The following is a 20,377-nucleotide window of genomic DNA, read 5'->3' on the forward strand; positions in this document are numbered from 1 at the left end:
TGAGCTAAGTTTTGCCATTCAAGACTTCAATGTTAATCTACAGTAACATAGCAAATTAGTAGCCACGTTAACGGAGCTACGTTAACAGGATAATTGGGACCAGAATTTCACCCTTGATTGGTGTATACGTACCTGCACACATCTGTTGAGTGTGTGCAAAAATGTGATTTGATAAGAACTGATCGTGTGCTTACTGCAGTGCATCATATGAGCTACCTCTGGCTTATTAGCACAGTGAACTCGCCCCTCTCTCTTCCAATGCTCACCCAGCTTGTGTTCATACAGAACGGATCTCAAAGAAACGTGAAGCACTGGGCCATATTTTTAAAGGCAATTGGTTAATATTACATTTTTAGTTAATACAGATAACGGGTTTTCTACAAAACAAAACAAAACCTGGCTAAAATGAACTATTTCCATATCCCATATTATAACCCCGACCAAAACCAGCACAGCTGTGATTAGCATGGTTCTTTCAGAGAAGCCTGGTACAGCGCAGCAGCAGCTTTTTTTGAGGTCTATGGTTCTATAAAAGATTCAGAAGAAAATGGCTTTTATGAAAGAGAGTAATGTTCCTATCTTCGCCTTTTAAAATCAGAGCAGGTTATGACAGAAATAATAACACTGGCCAGAAGCTTTACCTAGAGGACTGATAGCCAGCCTGCGTAATAAGCTGTGGCAACTTCTCCTGTTCAGTCATTAATCTCTACAGAATGCCATGAGCAGACTTTAATTGCTTAATTATGATATAATATGATGGCCATATGTAATTATCCTCCAGCCACAGCAATGTGCATCTAGGGTGGAAAGAATATGCACAAAGCCTAAAGCAGCAGTTAAATCTCCCTAAATACGAGCAGCATGAGCAAATTTCATCTGTGATTTGCAATGTTTTAACCCTGTGTGAGGTGTTGCAGAAGACACAGACTTTCTCTTCTGTATTTCCACCTCAAGCTTTAGCATTGGAAAGATGCTATGAAAACTTTTTTTTTTTTTAAAAAAAAAAAAAAGAGGATAAAGACAAATTACATTTGCCATAGGATATTCTGAGTTATATCTGAGCACAACTGCACACAAACCAACTGGACAATGTTAAGCGTGCCTCAGCATTGTTACTGAAAATTTCCAAGCACAAGCCAAAAACAAAACCCCAAACACCCCTGAAACTTTAATGGTGACAACTGACACAAAAGGAATTTGACTGAAGTGCTTAAAACCTGGCCTTTTGACTAGTCTGTGCTGACCCCTCTTACCTATGCTATCTTTTAACAAGGCCACTCAAGCGCTCATTGCCTTTAACAACTTCATCAGCCTCCTTTAATGACTTCACAGGTTATCACCAGAAGTAAGAGAAAAAGACCCTGCACATCAGGACACGTTACAGTTTTGCAGAATATTGTTTGCTTCTTGCATAACACAGTCCATTTTTTGACTTTACATGAAAATTTTAGCAGAGGATTTTACATATCATCTTTGGAAACCTAAGGTTTGATTTCAAAACAGGATCTAACAAGACTGAAAGGGAGTTCTGAGTGCTCAGCACCTCTGATAAGAAGACCTTATGTGTTCTGGTCCTTCTGGCTTTTGCCAGTTTCATAATACCAGTTATATTTTAAGAGTTACATTACTCTCAATGCTGAATCTGGACAAATTCTGTCCAAGAAAAACGAAGTATGTTGCTGAGTCTAAAAACAAACCCTGAAAACAATTTTTAAATAGCTACTTACAAAGAAAAAAAACCAACATCATCAACTATTCTACTATGAGGCACTGAGTGAATGACAAAGGCTAATGGCAGAGATATTAAAGCAATTCACCCACACTAAAGAAACTCCAGAGCACTGATAATTTCTGAATATGGGATGCAATCATTGCAATAATTCATGCTTTGTATGGAATTCTTTTTTCTAAGAGAGCTTGCCAGAAATAGTTTCTTACAGTAAGAGTGAATAGAATTAAAAGCTTCATTGTTTCACAATTAAATAAATGGTAATTCTGGATGCTTTTCAAATATTTAAAGATGCCAAAACATCAAGTTTCTATTTTTGGCTTGTAGCTAGTTGGAAAGAAAATATTACAGCATTTCATACAAACTTGCTTTGCCATAACATACTTCTGGGTTATTTTACTTCCTTTTTTTTTAAAAAAAAAAAGAACAACCACAGTGATATTCTTAAGCACTTTGAAGAATGAACTGAGGTGAACTAACACAAGTAAATAAAGAAATTACTTTTATATCCTGTTCTGTGAGTTTGGAAACAGAGATATAGGTGTTTGCAGTGTAAATGTGATGAGATTACCTACGTGTCCTTCCAATTAATAACTTATACAAATCTGCTTTGTGTTCCATTCGCAATGCATCAGTCCTCAGTGGATAATCTTCTGCTTGTCACTGCCACTCAACATCTTCATTACTCTTGTCTGTGAAACTGGGAATGGCCAGTGTTTAGACCAGTGCCCAGTTAAGTTGCATCAACTGAGCTCTGCAAACCACTGGCATTTAAAGCAAAAATGCCAAATTCTAACTTTTTACTGGTTTTCTGAATGGGACAAACTTTAAGCCTTGCCTTGTGCACTTTGTATTCTAAACTGAAGACATTAACTGTTGCTAATGATCATAAAACTGATCATGAATTTACCCAAGGAATATGTTGGCTTTCAGTGAAAATTGCTTACTACACGAGAAGATGTGAATGCGGCAGCAAGGCAGGCAGTGTTTGCTGTTGACAGTGGTCTGCAGCGTCCATGCTGGGTGATACTGTACCTGCCTGGCTAATTGACTATAAATGCATCCAAGTCTGCATAAGCAGTCATGTAAACTACAGTTAGGTTTGAAAAACCATTTAAGGTCTCAAATAAAGTACTGAATCTTTCCCCAAATGTATGTATGCTTTCACAAAATTAATACCATCCACAACTTTGGACATTTTTTTATGCAAGAGAGTGATACTGATTTCCAGATTTGCCTAGCTTAAAAATCAAGTTTATGACTAGACCAACTTCACTTATTTTAGGGTGAGCGGTTTCATTTAAACGTTAGTAAGGGGAAAAAAAAAATAACTCTGCCTCCAAGTCAGCTTTTGTAGCAAATCTGTTAATGATGTTTGAAAACTACATCTTCCTCTTCCCCACCAATCCCTTCCTGAAGGCTTCTTCAATTAGTATTTAAGAAGCCTGAAAGCTCCTTCAATTAGTATTTAAGAAGCCTGCCAGCCTCCAGGAACAATGGTTTCTAGCTTCAGGAATACTTTTAAAAGATCGGTATTATACCTGTTAACTATATCCTTCCTTACATGTCCTCGACTCTAAAAGCTATACTAAATAACAGGCAAAAGCCTTTCCAACAAAGGCTACACAAGCTGATGGCAGCTAGTAATGATGATCATTCACAGCTAATACCGTATTCCTTTATGCAGAAGACCTATATATAAAGACTGCAAGCTGAAGTGCTTAATCCATTTAAGACACTATTTATAGTTTCAGCCTTTCTTCTTTTTTTTTAAAAAAAATAATTTCAAATTCATCTATGCTTATTGAGAAATATAAATCTAGTCTATAAAAAATTGCACTCAGAGGCAAGTTAAACTCATTTGCTTTTCACTTAGTAAAAACCTAAAATGACACTGCAGCTTTATTTGTCCTTAACATAATTCTAAAAGCCTATAAACAACAAAAAACCCCAAATTTGCCGAAATAAGTTAGCTATACAGGTGCAGCCGTCCTTTTGTGTCTTACAGTTTTATGGCATGTTGGTGATGGACACGGGGGAAAAAAAATCTTCAGGCAAGTTATGAGGCAATATTACATGTAGCAACAGTAAATGACCTACCTAATAACAGCATTTGTAGAAGCATCAGCATCTGAGGAATTTACAAGCAAAATATCTGTCCCCGTAGGAGCATCCTCCGATACAGTGGCAGAATATACGTTAAAGGCAAATGTGGGGACATTGTCATTGACATCATCCACCGTGACAGCAATGGTTCCAGTGCCAGTGAGGGCAGGAGATCCTGCAGGAAAGTGGGATACAAAATGCTAGAGGTTACAAATACCACCATGCTAATCCAAAGTCTGCCATCCCTAATTTAAAGCCTAGCACTTGAACATGTCACAGTTCACAGAGCAAGAAAGCCAATTCAACGTACAGGACAGGGTCAGATTTGTTTCAAAGGTTTGTTTCAAAGGCACCTTAACATAATGTACAAGCTGTGAAAGAAAAAAAAAAAAAAAAAAAAAAGTTGTTCTTTTTCTTGCTCCATCTAATTCCAGAAATATCTTGTAATACAAGCTCAGTGGAAAAAGATGGTCTTGGAACCACTCAGAAGTCTTCCTGTAACAATTAGGACTAATTTGAGCATGCGGTTGACTTTCCTATTTCTCTAAAAGAAGACATTCAAAGGTGGCAAACTGACAGCCGTGAAGACTCCAGCCCTCAATTTATTTATCCGCAGAACAAATAGAGTGGGAACAGCGGCAAACCCCAGCTTTCCGCATGGCTTTTCCACTGCCGGTCACACCCCTGACCTGGGGAGACCTCCTCTAAGTGGGTGAGAAGGTTGCACAGTCTCCAGCCCCGTTCAGATTCAATTTCTCCATAGAAGCAACCACCTATAACAGCAAATAACGCTCGCTCGGATGGGATGCTGACTTACAGGAAATCCGACTGAACTGGTTTAACCTACAGCTCTCATCCTTCTTGTTATTCTAATACTTAATTCCGAGGAGCAGCAACCAGTGAGAAATAGCATGCTTATTCATGTGCGATCTTTTGGTATTTATTCTCCTAAGCTCTTCCTTCAGCAAATCCAATAAAAAAGACAATGAAGAGTTTTACAAGTTCATGTTAGTTTTGACAGTTTATTACACTTATTTTCTTCAGCCAAGAATCAGCAAGACATCTTCTGCTAACCAAATTCTTCACTGAGGGTCCCTGAAAAAAAGGGGATCGCTTCTTTCTTTGAACACGTAACAGAAAGAGGAGAGAGTGACAGCAGAGCATAAAACACATCAGTTATGGCCTCTTTTACTCAAAAGACAGATGATGACCATGCCTATTTTGCCCAAGATTGTGTCGTTCTCCCCTTCCATCTCAAACGGAGACAATTACAGTGTTTGCCAGACTGGGAAAAAAGTGATGATAATGAATGGTTTGGGCCAGAGACTGGTTCGAGTCCGAGTCCTTCGTGCAAGGCAAGCTTATTACATGGAGCTGTCGTTTGAAGAAACATAGCCAGCCCCCCTGCGACTGCCCTAGTCCTTCCCACCCAGCAGACGATCGGGACGCTGCTACCTGAGGTTATTGCTGGACCTCAACCTTAGGGCTGGGAAGGAAGCAGGCTCTGCTCGTGGGTCTCATGTGGTCCTAGCAAGGGCTCCAGACATGGAGCTCTTGTATAAAAGGAGAAATAACGACTCATTTCCTCACGTTAACCCTTGCAGTTTGAAGAAGTACCATGCCGCAATGTGGGAAGAAGCTGGGAGCAGCTTCTGCATGGGAAGGATGTTTTTCACCGCAAAATACTTCAAAGTAACTTGGCTTAAGGCCCAACCAAACTGAATGAAAGAGCTTCCAACCGTAAGGTGCTATCAATCTCGCAAGGCTGACTTTGAAGCCTGCTGATCAGACTGGACGGATCATGCCGCTGAGGAAAGAACGTACAAGCCAAAGAGTATACGTTTCACGCCACGGCTGCGCACAATGGAGGCCTTTCTCCGCTCTAGTCTGAGGTAATTCATTTTGCCAATTAATATACTTTCAGCCAGGAAGGTTACATTAAGGCAATAAGTCTGACTCATTTTTTGCTCCCCCACCCCCACCCCCCTCAATTTTGTCATTTAGCCAAACACGTATAGATAGAAAAGACTGTAAAAGCGTTCTTGATAGCTGAAATATTGCCCATGGAGTGTTTATTATTACTGCATTAAATGAAACAGAGTCCTCAGTGGTGTTTGCTGCATGTGTCATCAAGCTCTGGCCTTCCAACCACATTTAATCGACATTCATCTCGCAGCTAATGAAATGAAAAGTTGAAAGTTTCACAGGTGATTAAACAATTTATACATTATTCAGGAATTAATCTTGGGTAAGTCACGTTCAACGAGCATCAGTAACGTTATTCAGTCTGGAAAAGAAAGGTAACTCACAGCTAAAACCTGAAACTCATTGTTTTAAAGTTATTTCCTAAGACAAAGAGCCAATGCTGGAAAAGCCACGTTGTGGGCTTACTCACAGAAAACAACTGCAGTGGCAGCACCTTTAGAGGTGACCCCACACTGGGGTGATGGGGCTAGATCCCGTGCAGCTCTGCAGGCTGGTCCTGTCCCGGCCGGCAGCGCTGACCTTGGGCTTGGTGCCGTGCTAGCTATGCTCATGAAGCTGGTGAAGAGAGGAGGACGAGGAGAACACGTCCATGCCTGCTGGCAAAGCACCGTGTGGACACAGGCTAACACCAAAACACTGCAATGGGTTTGTGCTTTCTCCTGCATGGCTATTAAATCTTTGGTCACATAATGGAAATGGTTAAGAGGGATGCCAGGTGTAATAGCTGCGTAAGGGCAATAGATAGATTCTTCTGCTCAGGATTACACTGACAGCAGCGTCTTTTGATTCAGCCATTTGGCTCCAACCAGCCCTGACTCCCCCTCTCCTCTCTGAGGAGCATGAATTTGCAGGGTACCAAACGCACGCTCCAAGAGCCACCCCCAGCCCTCGCCTCAGCCCCCCTATATATTCCATGCCATATTTCCAGCTCCGCTTCCCTGCTGGATGCATTTACAAGGCACTGTACAGGGCAGTCTGGATGTATTTATATTAGCCTCAGAGAAGTGAACATACCTGCCAAGGCTGAGCACCATACTAATACAATTAGCTAGGGTAATGTAAGTACCCCCGATCTCATCCAGCGCTGGCTTGTGGCTGTGTTGTCCTCACAGAAACATCCCAGAACTCCAATATTAATTCAGCTGTTTGTAACACCCCAGGTCACTGCTCTTCAGTTGAAAACCCAAAGTCTTTCTTATTTTACTTAGATGGAAAAACTCACATATTTACATTGGTTTCCTGTGTATGTAGTTATCCAACCATGTTTTTTTCCTCTAAGTAAAACATCACGTCCACAAATTTACTCCTTTATTCTATTACACTGAAAGATAAAGTTGCAATTTCACAGAGTCCTCAAAGCATTTATCCACTTGAAATTAAATGACTAGCTCATATTTCTGCAGTTACTGAGAAATATAAGAAGAGGAAATTACAAATGAAGTAATTTTCTATGGAAAAGAAATAGCTAGGGGCCAAATTCTACCATCCTCAGTGAACGCTCATTGAAAGTTGTGCTTGCATAAGGACCACAGAATTTGGCCCCTGGTAATAAATAGGTTTCATAAAATGTACATGTCATATTTGTGGTGAGAGAAGTAGTTTCCATGGTCAGGCTGAGTTCCCAGATTTCTTAGTTTTGCTTCGATAGCAAATCTTCCCCAAGTCAGTTATTCTTATTACGCTCCAGCATCACCCCTTTTTTCTTCAAACTGCACTTAATATTTTGCATAAGTGTAGTAAATTTGGGGTAAATACTGCAACATTAGTCAAACCCTCAAGATGCCCCCAAACTGTTTTTAGTAAAACAGACATGTTATAACCTATATAAAATTGCTGTACACAGTCTATAGTAGTCTAAATAGTCCTACAAACAGCCGTGAGGGTTAGAGCCACAAACGTCCACACACACACACTTGACCCTTAGTGAACTTGCACTAAAATGTCTACCATTTTTTCATAAAGGTCTGAATTATTTTTCAGCAGAAGCTATTTCTTTGACTATATTTTTGTCAGACACCTATTATTTTAAAGCATTCCTCTAGTGCTATACTACTGCTAGGGTTTTGTGGTTGGTTGTTTTTTTTTTTTCAAATCCCAAAAATGCCTCACAGAAGCTTAGGATATCCATGTTGAAAAAAAAGTTTCCTAGAAAGACAGAGGAAGGAAGGAACCATCTAATGATGAATAACCTGAGAACATAAAGTTAACGATGCGAACTAAGTGGCAGAGATTGGATTGATTGTTCAGTGAATATCAGGTCTTTAAATTGTAAAAGACAATGACATGAATATATTATTATTGTTTTGAATTTCTCATCGCTGTGTGCTGCGTTCTGTTTCTGTGAACTGAATGGTTTATTTTCTCGGTGACAGCTGTACATATACATTAAGCAGACAGTTCCACAAATGTCCACACGTCATTGCTGAAATAAAGATTAACCTGGGATACTGTCAAAATAGTAACGCTGAGTTCAGGAAGAAAATTGCTTCCCACGGATGTTCTTCCAACAATTTAAGCTTTTTGCTTACATCTGCAAGTAAACATGTGTCTGGGGTTGAAGAGAAGGAGCAGACCTTGGGAGCTTGCTCTTTGGAGGCTCACGGTGGAGGATGAGTTACAGGGGGAGGTGACGAGAGGCCACCAAGGGCTTGGGCAGCGCTGGGCTGTGGCTCCCCTCTCTGTGTGGATGCTTGAGGAGGTGACATGAAGAAACAGCCATGGGGGACTGTGGGGCGGGCAGGCAGCAGCACAGGGGCAGGACCTCTCTTCTCCCAAATGTAGGACTGGCGAAGACCTACAAGCTGGTTTTCTGCCCCGTTCAGCAGCACTTGTTTGTGGCTGATCGCCACAAAAACACAATGATACCAGCAATGCGTCAGCTTAGAAGTTAGAACGAGCCCTCTCGACTTTTTTTTCCCCCCATCCAGGAGAAAGTGGACGAAAAATATTGGCTACGTGCAGCAATGCAAGAAGAAGAAAGGAAACTAAATGCAGAAAGGGGACAGTGGGAAGAAATATTTCACCTGACAATTTCTACTTCTCAAATGCAGGATAACCAGAAAAGAGAGGACAATCCACATTTCTGGGTGAATTCATCATAAATCACTTATTCCCCTAATTTATGCTAAGGCTTACTAGCCACACAGTCATTTACAAGTGGTGCACCTAAAGACTCTTTTCACTTTTGCCTTAGCCTACTCGTGCAGCCTTAAAAGAAGGGAGCACCACCCGCTATCTTCCCCCACCCTTGTCCTGGGGAACAGGGGACATAAGCTGTCTCGGCTCCCTGTAACCCCCAAACACGTGGCACCATCTGCTCCAGTGGCTGTTCAGCTCTCCACACCATAGCCAGACACCAGGAGGAGTGGGGCATGATCAGAGTGGACTGTGGTAGTAAAAGCGAACAAGCAGAGGAAACTTGCAGAGCCATTTACGTTCTTCAAGAAAGCTCAGGAAAAGATGATGCTCTTGGAAATTATCTCAGCTGTGTGGTACTGTATGGCTCACAGTAAAAATTAGAAATAGGAGAACGTGTGCAGCACGTTATCCACATATTGTCTGAAGCTTTAATGGCTTTTGGGTCCTGCCTGTGCCATGGTTAACACAGCAGACAGTAAAACTATCATTCTTTTCAGAAACCAGGAACTCAAAGGTTGTGCCAGCATTAAAATATCAAAATTAAGTGCTAGAACGCTAACAATAAACCTAAGCAAAACAACCTACAGATACATTTCACAAAAAAGAAATAATAAAAAAAAGGATTAAAATTAAATAAAATGAATCTAAATGACTAATCAAAACTGATGCTGCAGGCAGTTTACCATGTTTTGTGGTAAATTAAACACATCATTATCCTGAAAATTGGAAAGCGATTTAACAGAAATGGAATTTTTGCTTCACTGAAATGTGTTGCTTTGCAACAAAGCGGATTTCACTTCCCCAGTCAAACACTCGGTGAATGAGTCCCAGGACTAGAAGTTGCATGTCTTATTACAGAGCATTAACTTTTTCACTCAAGTAAACAAGGCCTTTCTCACAGTAAAATGGCCAATCTTTCTAAATGCATTTAAATGCAGACAGTGTGCTGAGTTTTAAAAACAACTGCTGAGTTTTACAATAAATACAGTAAGTTCAAATTCAACTAGTTTGCGTTACACTTTGGATTTCTCGTGCACGTGAAGCTTGATTTGAAATGCAGATGACCTTAAATTAACTTGTTTATCAAGAACACAAAAGGAAGTGCATAGGCGAAATGAGAAAAATAAGTAGTTCTTTTAAAAAGATTGCACCACAAATATTTGTCCTGGCTGGGTATGTGGTTTGTGTTTTGGTTTCCTCTTACTCAATTTTTCACTGCAGGTTTCCATACTAAGTCTTAAATAACTGAAGGGAAATGTTGGGATAGATCTGCAGTTGTGCAAGGACTATCTGACAAGAAAAAAAAAAAAAAAATCTGTACTACATCAGATATTAGAAAACTCAATATTTTCCCTCATCTCTCAGCCTAAACAAGCTGGGAGCAAACAGACCTAAATTTGGGAAGACGAGGCATCAAAAGTAAAAAATATTTTTTTTAAAAAAAATATCACTAGAGAAGAGTCCAACCTTGTTCAAGCAATGACATGTCTAGCCATGCTTAGGCTGATGCACATGCACAAACACAAATACTTATGTGTGCTTTGACAGTGCAAAAGAAACCTTTGTCCCAAATAGTGATGTGAGATGGGATTTCTCATCAGGTGTTATCCATATGATTTTTAAATTCCTGACAAGCGCATTCTACAAATTCACTAAGCTTTGCAGTTTCACAACATTGCAATACATTTAATGTTCTGTTGAGAAAGGATGGGACTTACTTGCACACACACACACAGACACAATTTTAAGTCCTCTGGTGAGTATACACATAACCTTATCCCTGTTCTTTTCCTCTGATCTGCTCATCAGAACAATTTACCTGCACCTGTTTACCCAGAGAGGGAAAAAAAAAAAAAAAAAGCTGCAGCACTATTACTGAGCTGGACCTACTGGAACACAGATTCAGAGCGAGGACAAGACACGTGCAATAAAGCAAAAGCATAGTATATATTTAGCACAACTTCAAGCTGTTCCATGTAGCAATCTGTTTCTACACATACACACGCGCTTTATCATAAACTTATCACTTCTGCATCTGAAAAATGGTAGCTAATATATTCCTCCAGTTTAGCATGTTCCCCCATTGCTGCTTTTGTTTGGCAAATTTCAAAACGTACGAAGGAAAGGCTGAAAGAGCCCTGCTCCACTGCCCACCACGTACACTGGATACAGGGCTGCTGACAAAAGCGACTTGTGGCTGTCAGGTTTCGTTCTCCTTCCACGAAAGGCACAAGCACCAATCCCATGTGCCATAACCCCCTTGACACACGTTTATAACCTATTCATACCAAAGGTACAGGTCTTTGGGGATGGCGCTCAGAAACGACACACGCAGGTATTGCAGACGGCTTGGCAGAACCGCATTTTTTTTTTTTTTCCAGAGCAAGAAGTGGCCTTCTTCCAACTATGTTTCAGAAAATGAATCTTTAAGGAAAATTCTTCACAGCTGAATATATGCTTACAGCTGGCAAATGGCTGGGCATATGGGTGCATCTCCCCGTGCCCGCGCAGGGAGCAGCGCTGGGAGGGTAGGCATGGCCGCGTGCGCTGCTAAAGCCTCTGGTGACCAGAGTAAGATTTAAACAGTGGAACTGCAACTTAAAAGAAAGGCAGAGACATTCAAAAAAATATTTTCTTAAACCCACCAAATTACTTCTCCTTGTTATAAGTTATTGCTGTAAACAGAAAAAATAGAGAAGCTGGCTCCTGCGGGGACTGCTGACTAAGGCGATTTTTGACTGCTTGTGACTCCTGAATATCCCACAGCGAAATTCCTGTAATGCATGATTTTGAATTATGCTCTAAAAACACCCTGTATAAATAGTGAAGATTAACCAGCAGGATAAGTGTTCAGACCATATGTGCATGTTTTACTTGTTTTATCCTTGCAATTAAGGCTTCCTGAAATTGTAGCTTTATATTTGAAGAATGAGCTAGCAGACTTTCAATTTATAGGGTGTAACGTTTAATTTAAAAAATGGTTTCAGATCACCAAGACTGGAAAAATCTTAGTATTTCTCAAAGTCTGAGAAATTGCACAGCATAATGACTACTCTAGTTATTTTGTTCTTCTGCAAAACAGATTACAGTCAGTGAACTCATTAGCACATTTGAAATAGAATTTCATATAAAAGTAATGTCAAGGAAGGACAACAATTTTAAATTGATTTTCATTTAAAACTTCCAAACTAATCATAGCAAGATGGATGAATGAAGTGACAGGAGTGTAAGAGCTTGAAAAATAATAAACTGACAATTCTTTCTTCCTTGAAATTTTCTATTGCCTACTAAACCCTAGATACTAAGCATCATATCACCATATTCTAGCTTGTTTTCCAGTTTAAATAAATCTACCTGAACCTGAAGCTTTTTTTCAAAGAGATATGCCCACTCCCTTCCCCACCCCACCCCCAAACTAACACCAAGAAATTATGAAATATTTTTTTTTATATATAGACAGGGGGAGGTCCCCAAAAAAGCCAGGACAACAGTGAAAGCTTAAAGATCCGACAGTCACCTTTTCATGCATTTGGATCAATACTGCGCAATGTTTTTCTGTACCATGCCAAATTTTAATAAAACCTGAATTTCTCTGGGATATTTTGTATGTTCATTTCCCACTTCTTCATCACCCCCTCTCTATACGGTCACAGTACACTCTTTACTGGTAACAGTGCTTAACTGACTCTCTGACATACATACGGCAAAGCTGTACTGAAACAGTGGTAGGGCTGAGAGGAGACGTCGGTCTTAAGACCATGCATGCGAGATGAGACTGAGGATGAGGACAATAACTGGTTTGTTTAACGAACCTCACGCTAATTTCAGCAGGCCCCCCAAGTGCTTGCATCCCATGCATATTTGCTACACGTTACAGTACGTGCTCATGAGTTTTCTGTGAACGTGGGGATGACATTCAAGAAATTAAGATGATACAATCACACAGCTTGAGAAAACAATGCTATTTCAACGAAAGCAAGAAGGGACTTTCTCCCAGCTGTGTGATGGAAATTTCCATCCCAACATGGGTGGAAATAAAGGAGAAAAAATGTCCCTACCAAATAGATAACCCACCCGAAAAAGTGGTAAGAACTTGTTTGAACTATGTCTTCCATACAGTACAGTACGTAGTACAGTTGATCTCCACTTAACATAGATCAATACTTTTATCATTTATGACTGAAAATATTTAAAGGTCTAATCAGACAAATCTGTAATCCTTCATCAAAGACGACGCTAATTGCTTTTTATCAGATTAACCCTTTAAGAAGGAGCATAAATGAGCTTTGACAGTTCATGGCACACATAACCCTGGCAAAGCTGGTATTTGTAGCCCTTTATTTTTCTCCTTTGTTATTTTTACAGAATTCTTGTACGAAACTCTGGATAATGAGAAAGAACACTGAATTTCTGGATGTTCCTGTATACCTCATTAGTGATGAGGTAACTCGATAGAATAAGAAAGATCATCACCTATGCTCAGCCTTTTTAGGCACCATAAAATTATGTTCCTTAAAAGAGACAACAGTTCTCACCAATATTTACGACTAACCAAAAATTCTTAATAAACAATAATGTTTTCACCAATAGTCTGTATTTCTTTTACTTATGAGGGGTGCAAAGAGGCAAAAGATTTAGTTACTTAATAAAACTTGATATTTTCAACTATTAATTTCAAGAACATCTGTAGAGCAATTAAAACTTTTGGCTGTGTTACTACATCTTATCTTATGCTTTCCTAAAGAGGAGAATTACATTAATCAGTACAATTCTGCTTGTCCGTTACAAAAAAAACCCCACCAAACCAGCCAACAAAACAAATATAGAATTTGAAACCACACTGAGATGGAACCTATGAGGCTCTCCTCTAACATCACTTGGACCTGAACAACAACACTCTATTTTTGCGTGGATAGTCCGCAGGTTTTGACATTGCAAAGCAGAAACATGCATACACTGTGCTTGATGCCCCCCTCCCACATGAGCTGTGCCATAGCTGGCTCTCTTCCTACACCCAATTTTTGAACCTTCTTGCCTCTGTCTCTGTCAAGGTAAAATCTCTGAAGATCTGTTTCTGAAGAATACTACTTCTAAAGGCTATAGTTTAGTTATTGGTTGATTTATATATATATATATACACACACACATATATATAAATAACCAACCACAAATTAGAGGACCTTACAGTATTTAAAATAATTTGCCTTCTTTTCCTTTTGTTGAATGCAGTGAAATAGAGAACAGCTCACCCAACAAACCTCGGCTAGAAGCAGTTCATCCCATCCTAAATAAACCCATCAATTACTCACTGGATTCTCCACAATCCCAACAGAGAGCAGAAAGGGAATCACACAGCGGAAAAATGTTTGAATTGAGAGGCGTGCACTTAAATTGAGGACTTTTCTAAAAGTCGACAAGCATGCCTGAACTACATCTAATATATATTTCTAACTCTGCTTGCCTTGTCCAAATAAAATCCACCATCAATTTGACTTGGTCTCAAAATTGGAGTTCTGTCCATTATTTTAACCCGGCTGAAAAACTTCGGTTGTTTTCATAGATCTTTCAGCTTGCGCTGGCCAGCCTGAGCCCTTTGCCAACCTGCATAGACATCTCTCCCGCACCCCACCCCAGAGAACATATATGCCTGGATTTAGCCCAGAGGCTCTCGCTGAACTATTTTGAAAATAGTGATCTAATAATGAAGGTTTAACTCCAAATCGAAGATTAAATCCCTCAAACGGCATTCTGGGGCTGGGCTGCACATCTCACCGGGCAGTTCTCTGAAGGGATGGGCTAAAGCCCTCATCCCCTTTAGGGGGTAAATATGTCACAACATATAGGTGTGGGTACACTCTCTTCCTTGACAATTACTCTTTAGGGGACATCAGAATGACTTTGCCATAAACACACCTTCTAAATAGCTTTTTGAGCTTTTTCTTCTAGAGAAAAATTGAAAAGTGCTAACTTTCCAGGCTCTGTGAAAGGGTGCGATCCTGCGATTAGCTTCCCACAGTTACAAAAAGCCAGTCTCAGCTCTCTTCTCTCCTGATTTTAGATGACACTAAGACAAAACGAACACTATGAACGCACTGATGAGTCTGTCGCCATTTCAGTCCTCCCGCTGTGCGATTTAGAAATAAATCAAAAGATCACGCAGAACTACTTAAATGATAGTTTCAGTACTGGTATTAAAAGAGCAAAAGTAAAAAAGTCGTAAAATAGTAAACCAGTAAAACTAGACTCAAGTAGACAACACCCACACAAGGACGAGTTTCCATAAGGGCAAGGAAATAAATGGAGCTGGGACAGAAACCAATATTCATTTTGAAACAGCTGTGGCACAAAATAAGACCATAGAAGAGAGAATCATTATGCAAACTGCTAAGCACCAAGGTAAGCATACATCAGCTTCAGTTCGCTCACTGAAGCCCGAAGCGATGTGTATATTTAGACACAGCACAGAAAGCATGCAAACCAGGACATTTCTAACTGAAATTTGCTTGCTTGTTTTGACAGCATCAAAATTTAAAGACAGCTGAATTGGTTTTAAAAATACGACTAATTCTTTTCAGGCAACATCTTTTTCACACTGTAGATTGCCTGCTAAGTAGAACTGCGGTGTATGCTAAGAAAACAGGATGAGTATAAATGTCTTTAAGCCCAGTCACATAAACCTCACACAGTGTTAACCCTCAAGACTTTCTTATGATTACTGGAAAAGAGCGGTGCTTTACGCCAAACTGGGAAAAAATCTTAAAATGTGTAAAAAATAATAAAAAAAACCCCACAACAAAACAACTACATTGTCAGGTTTTATTTGATTTTAGGATTGAAGGGAACCAAAAACCTATCTCGGAAGAGAATTCCTGAGAAGGATATAACCTCTCTGCTTGGTTGCCCTCCTGCATTCTTGAAGAAAAGAATGCATAAGTCAAGGACCAACATTTTCTAAAGAGAAAACATATGGCTGTTTTTCATACAGGCCAGGGATGTATACAAAGAACAGTTAACTAAATATAATAATCAGTCCACTGACTCATTTCTTTCAGAACTATTTACCCAAATCAGTAAATAGATTATTTATTTAAAAAAACAAAACAAAACAAACAAACAAACAAAAAAACCCCAACAAAACAAAACCCCACAGGAACACACTTCTCATTAGAAACATCACATTTTGATTTTGGTTTTATTGTGGCAACATGCCATTCTGAACAACTGAATCGAGAGATGGTGGTTGCAGTTTATTTAAACAGTAGTCCTGGGCCGCTAGCAGGCTTCCAGATGTGCTACTTGACATCCCTGCAACAAATAAATAAAAGGAGGAGGACTGTTGGAATGCTAACATTTGTCCAGAAAATTGCTCAAAGAGTTAAAGACAGGGATGATAAAAGCAGCTGCACCGGTTCTTGTCATGCTGCCAGAGCTGAATGTTTACCCAGTGCTGCATCCCCACCAGATAGGGTGGAAAAAAAAAATTAAAAAAAATTACAAAGTCTCTTTTCCCAACCATTTTGCCATGAAGAAAGGTATAGTGAAGCTAATGATTTATGTGGTAGAAACAGACCCATGAAGACACATTCAAATAGCTGCATGTAGGTTTCTTGGTGTTTATGTTAGCAGTCATTTTGGGGGAGCATCTGCAACCTAAACACTATCATGTTATTCCACAGCCCATCATTTTGCCTGTCATTGTATTTATAATTCATGCACTCTAGTCTTACAGATTGTGCTGCAAGAGGGGCTCGAAATTGGGGTGGCTGAACTTTGGGCTTGAATTATATTTTATTCCTTGACCAAAGCCCCAGGTACACAGCTCTGGAAGATGCTGAATATTCCTGGCGATGGGCGCTTTGTGTGTCTTAGTAAATCCCCACTGCCCAGAGTGGCAGCCCAGTGTCTGAGACCCAGCGGGAGTTAGAGCAGGGTGGAAGTGCAGAAGCGAGGGAAGAGTGATGATAAAACACGGCTGAAATCAAGAACCTCTGTGCAGACTGTCTTGTGGAAACTGGACATGAAGCAGGCTGCATGACCACAAATCTCTGAGCCCAATGACAGAAAATGGTTTATCAGGCTTTTTCCTCCCCCAGCACAGGGAGAAGACTCTCTGCCGACCAAAGATCTACCCTGAGGACCAGGTGGAGGATTAGCAGGCGAGGCCAAGGAATAGTTGGGCTGGAGCCAGGACGATGCATATATCACAGCTGACTTCTCTGGGCCTGAGGGAAGCTTTTGCTTGGGAAAACATTTGTGCATCAACTGCCCGAATTTCCACCACTGGTGCCTGTGGTTCCGCCAGCCATCCCCACCTGACCTGCCCAGCATGCTTATGAGCATCTCAACTCTTAATAACTCAATAGCTCCTATCACATGCCCAGGACTGAGACTGGGGGTCTGGAAACACACTTCCATCTCATGACAAGGTACCACACCCCATGCAGCCCTGCCAGCTCAGCACCACGCGGGCTGCTGCTTCGCCATGTCCTAATCCTTCCCCTGCCACAGACAGACTCAGCACATGTGCTGCCAATACATGCTATAAAACCCACGAGGTACTGAGGATGAAATAACCACCATTACCCAAAGCCACTGCCCCTTCTGAGGCCACAGATTGTTTTCAGTACTTTAAGCTGATACCTCTAGATAAAAATAATGAAAAATTAAAAATACTTCTTCCAACTTCTCTGTGCACAGGCTAGCATAACACTGTAAGAACCACAGTCACAAGTCGATGAACTGATAATAAACATAAGATAAGTAAGAAATCCTTGATTATGTATAGGGAGATCAGGAAGATGGCCAAAACCAAATCGGGAATCCATCAGTACTTCTGTCTAAATGTGCTTTTAAGTATGTGTTGTGTCTGCTTCCTTGAGAGAAAGGAAAGATTTGGCATACTCTTCTATATGAGCAGGGTATAGTCTTTTAATATTTTAAACCAGTCAGTGTAGCCTATTAAAACTGAGATGCAGATATGAAGGAAAATGGGAAGCAGGATGGACAGACAGAATTTTGCCCTTAATGTGCTACCCAGACAGTTCCCAGAGTTAACTGCATCTGGATGTCTACCATGATTTTTATCTGTAAAAGAAAAACCCCAAAACCTAAATAAGATGCACCATATATGGCAAGACTGTTGCTCGGCCTGCTAAAGACAATCCAAAAGACTTTATTACAGCTAATAAAAGCCAAACTCAAAGTGCAAAGTATAATACCTTTGCCTTGATTTATTTTCAAAGATAATATGGATATGGATAATTTCAGACAAGCCTGCTTTCTTCAGCATTTTGGCAAGCACTGCTTTCCTACAGAGTTTACTACCTGTGTTATGTGTGTGTTTCTGGTTGAATTCTCTACACAAAATCCTTCTTTCTAAGCATTATCAAAAAAATACAAAGACACTCTAAAGGAATAGTTTCATTAGACAAAGAACTGGACACATCTGTCAGAGTTTGTTTTACAAACATTTAGCAGTTGCTCAAGAACATAATATTGAAAACACTTTTCTTACCCGTATCAAGACTGTGTCATTGCCATCTTTCTGCTAGTAGGACCAGAACTACCCAATTTAATGATGCAGGCACTGACTAGCAAAGGTCACTGTTACCATCTGGATATCCATCATACACCCATACTGGTAGCTTTTGTAATATTTTGTAATATTTTCAAAAAATATTTCATTTTTAAAAAATATATTCTTCTTCTGATACACTGCAACTCTTTTAGCAAAGCTTCCTCCCACACATTATTTTTCTAACTCAGCTGCCAAATGTCTACAGAAGTACATGTGCGCTCTATGTATGATAATGTAATTTATAGTAATACAAAATTTGAGATGCAGCTCGACAGAAATCCCAGCATCTGTAACTTGGTCCCTTTGTTCCACATCATTGTGACAAACATGGGTTTTTAAGACATCCCCAATGAATTGTATGCCAGTGTTCTTTACCATCTAGACTGCTTAAACTCAGTATGACTAATTCAAACATAACAGGGATCCCCTAGAATTTCTTAAGTTTGTAATGTATTTAATTTAATTTAATTTAAGTATCTACCATGACTGTGGTCCACATCCTGCTTCCATGAAATCAAGGAAAGTTCTAGCACTGACTTCTACTGAAGCTGGACACTTTCCTGTGATGTTTTAAGTTTAGATAAATCATGACTAACTTAGTTTTACATGTATTCTCTGATGGCATAAATTTAGACAAGTCTAATCAGAAGATGTTATCTAACATTATTCATCAGGGTGGCTGAAAACTGTACCAAATCACACTAACTGTGGATTAGTCAGACTGTAAACTTAAACACAGTAGAACAGTCAAATTTAGCTTAAAGTTACTACTGAACATCTGCTTCTGAGCACTTTTGCTAGTACCTTTTAACACTGATAGGAGGGAATAATAACTTGTGAGTTAGCTTTATAAGAACACAGCAAATTAAAAACCCCAACAGCTTCAAACAGTGTTTAATCAGCATCATATCTACATGTTTAAACACAGGAACCAATAAAACATGCTGCTGCTCTTCTCAGCCCCTTAACAACAATAGCCCCATGCACACCCCTGGATTATCTGAAACTCAGGAATTTCCCAACAAATAAATATTTTCTTTTGGTATGGTTGGGTAAATCTCCTGGATTTTGTATTTTTTAGGGACCAGAGTCTAGACAAAGATTGTGCTCTCGTCAAACTCTCGGGATAATGTGTAAACATTATGCTAGGTATGGGGTACAACTGACCTCTTGCTCCCCTTCTTCTTCCAAGAAGGACAATAATTCTTGGTTGCATGACACCCCTCATCAGTTCAGTCTCTGGGTATTTTGTCTGTAGAGCTAATAAGTTCTGTACAGTCCTAACTGGCTCCTGCCAACTTGGACTGGCAGAGTAAACAGACATGAAGGATCTGCTTTCCCTTACAAATCCAGCCTCAGCTTCTGAAGGAACGTAAGGACATTCAAGCCCAAGCAAGTCCAAGTCATAAGTGAGCAGTTTGTGGCTATAGAGTAATGGAAAGCCAGTGGAAAAAATACAAAGCATACAGTATCGCTAGCCAAAGTACAAGACAAATGATACATCAAATCCTAAAATTGTTTCGCAGCTTCAGCTGTGCTCAGACTGTGAAATACCTGAGCGCTGCCGCAATAGGAAAATATAAGTCATAGATACTGTCACTGACACGAGATACTGCACACAATACAGCAGAAAACAAAATTGTATCCACTTGTCAACAAGTTGGGTTTGCTTCTATTTTTATTATCAGAAAGTAAGAACAAGTTCTGCAGTAAATTAAATCCATCAGACTGTAGGGGACCGGAGATCGGTCCAGAATGATGCAGATGTCTCCGTTACTAATATTCATACCAAAATCTGAAACCAAAATTTTGTGCTCGGACACCTCAAGTGAAAGTGTAAT

The 20,377-nt window shown here is 39.9% G+C and overlaps 1 protein-coding gene across 1 annotated transcript in view; it reads right to left on the reverse strand.

Annotated features, from left to right (window-relative positions):
* The window catches only part of FAT4 (FAT atypical cadherin 4), a 151,213-nt gene that overhangs the window by 37,652 nt on the left and 93,184 nt on the right, over nt 1–20,377 (reverse strand). Inside the window, 1 exon segment of the mRNA XM_056325024.1 lies at nt 3,830–4,010. Coding sequence (XP_056180999.1) covers nt 3,830–4,010 — 181 coding nt within the window.

This window comes from Falco biarmicus, chromosome 1, assembly GCF_023638135.1.
Source record: "Falco biarmicus isolate bFalBia1 chromosome 1, bFalBia1.pri, whole genome shotgun sequence".
Lineage (NCBI taxonomy): Eukaryota > Metazoa > Chordata > Aves > Falconiformes > Falconidae > Falco > Falco biarmicus.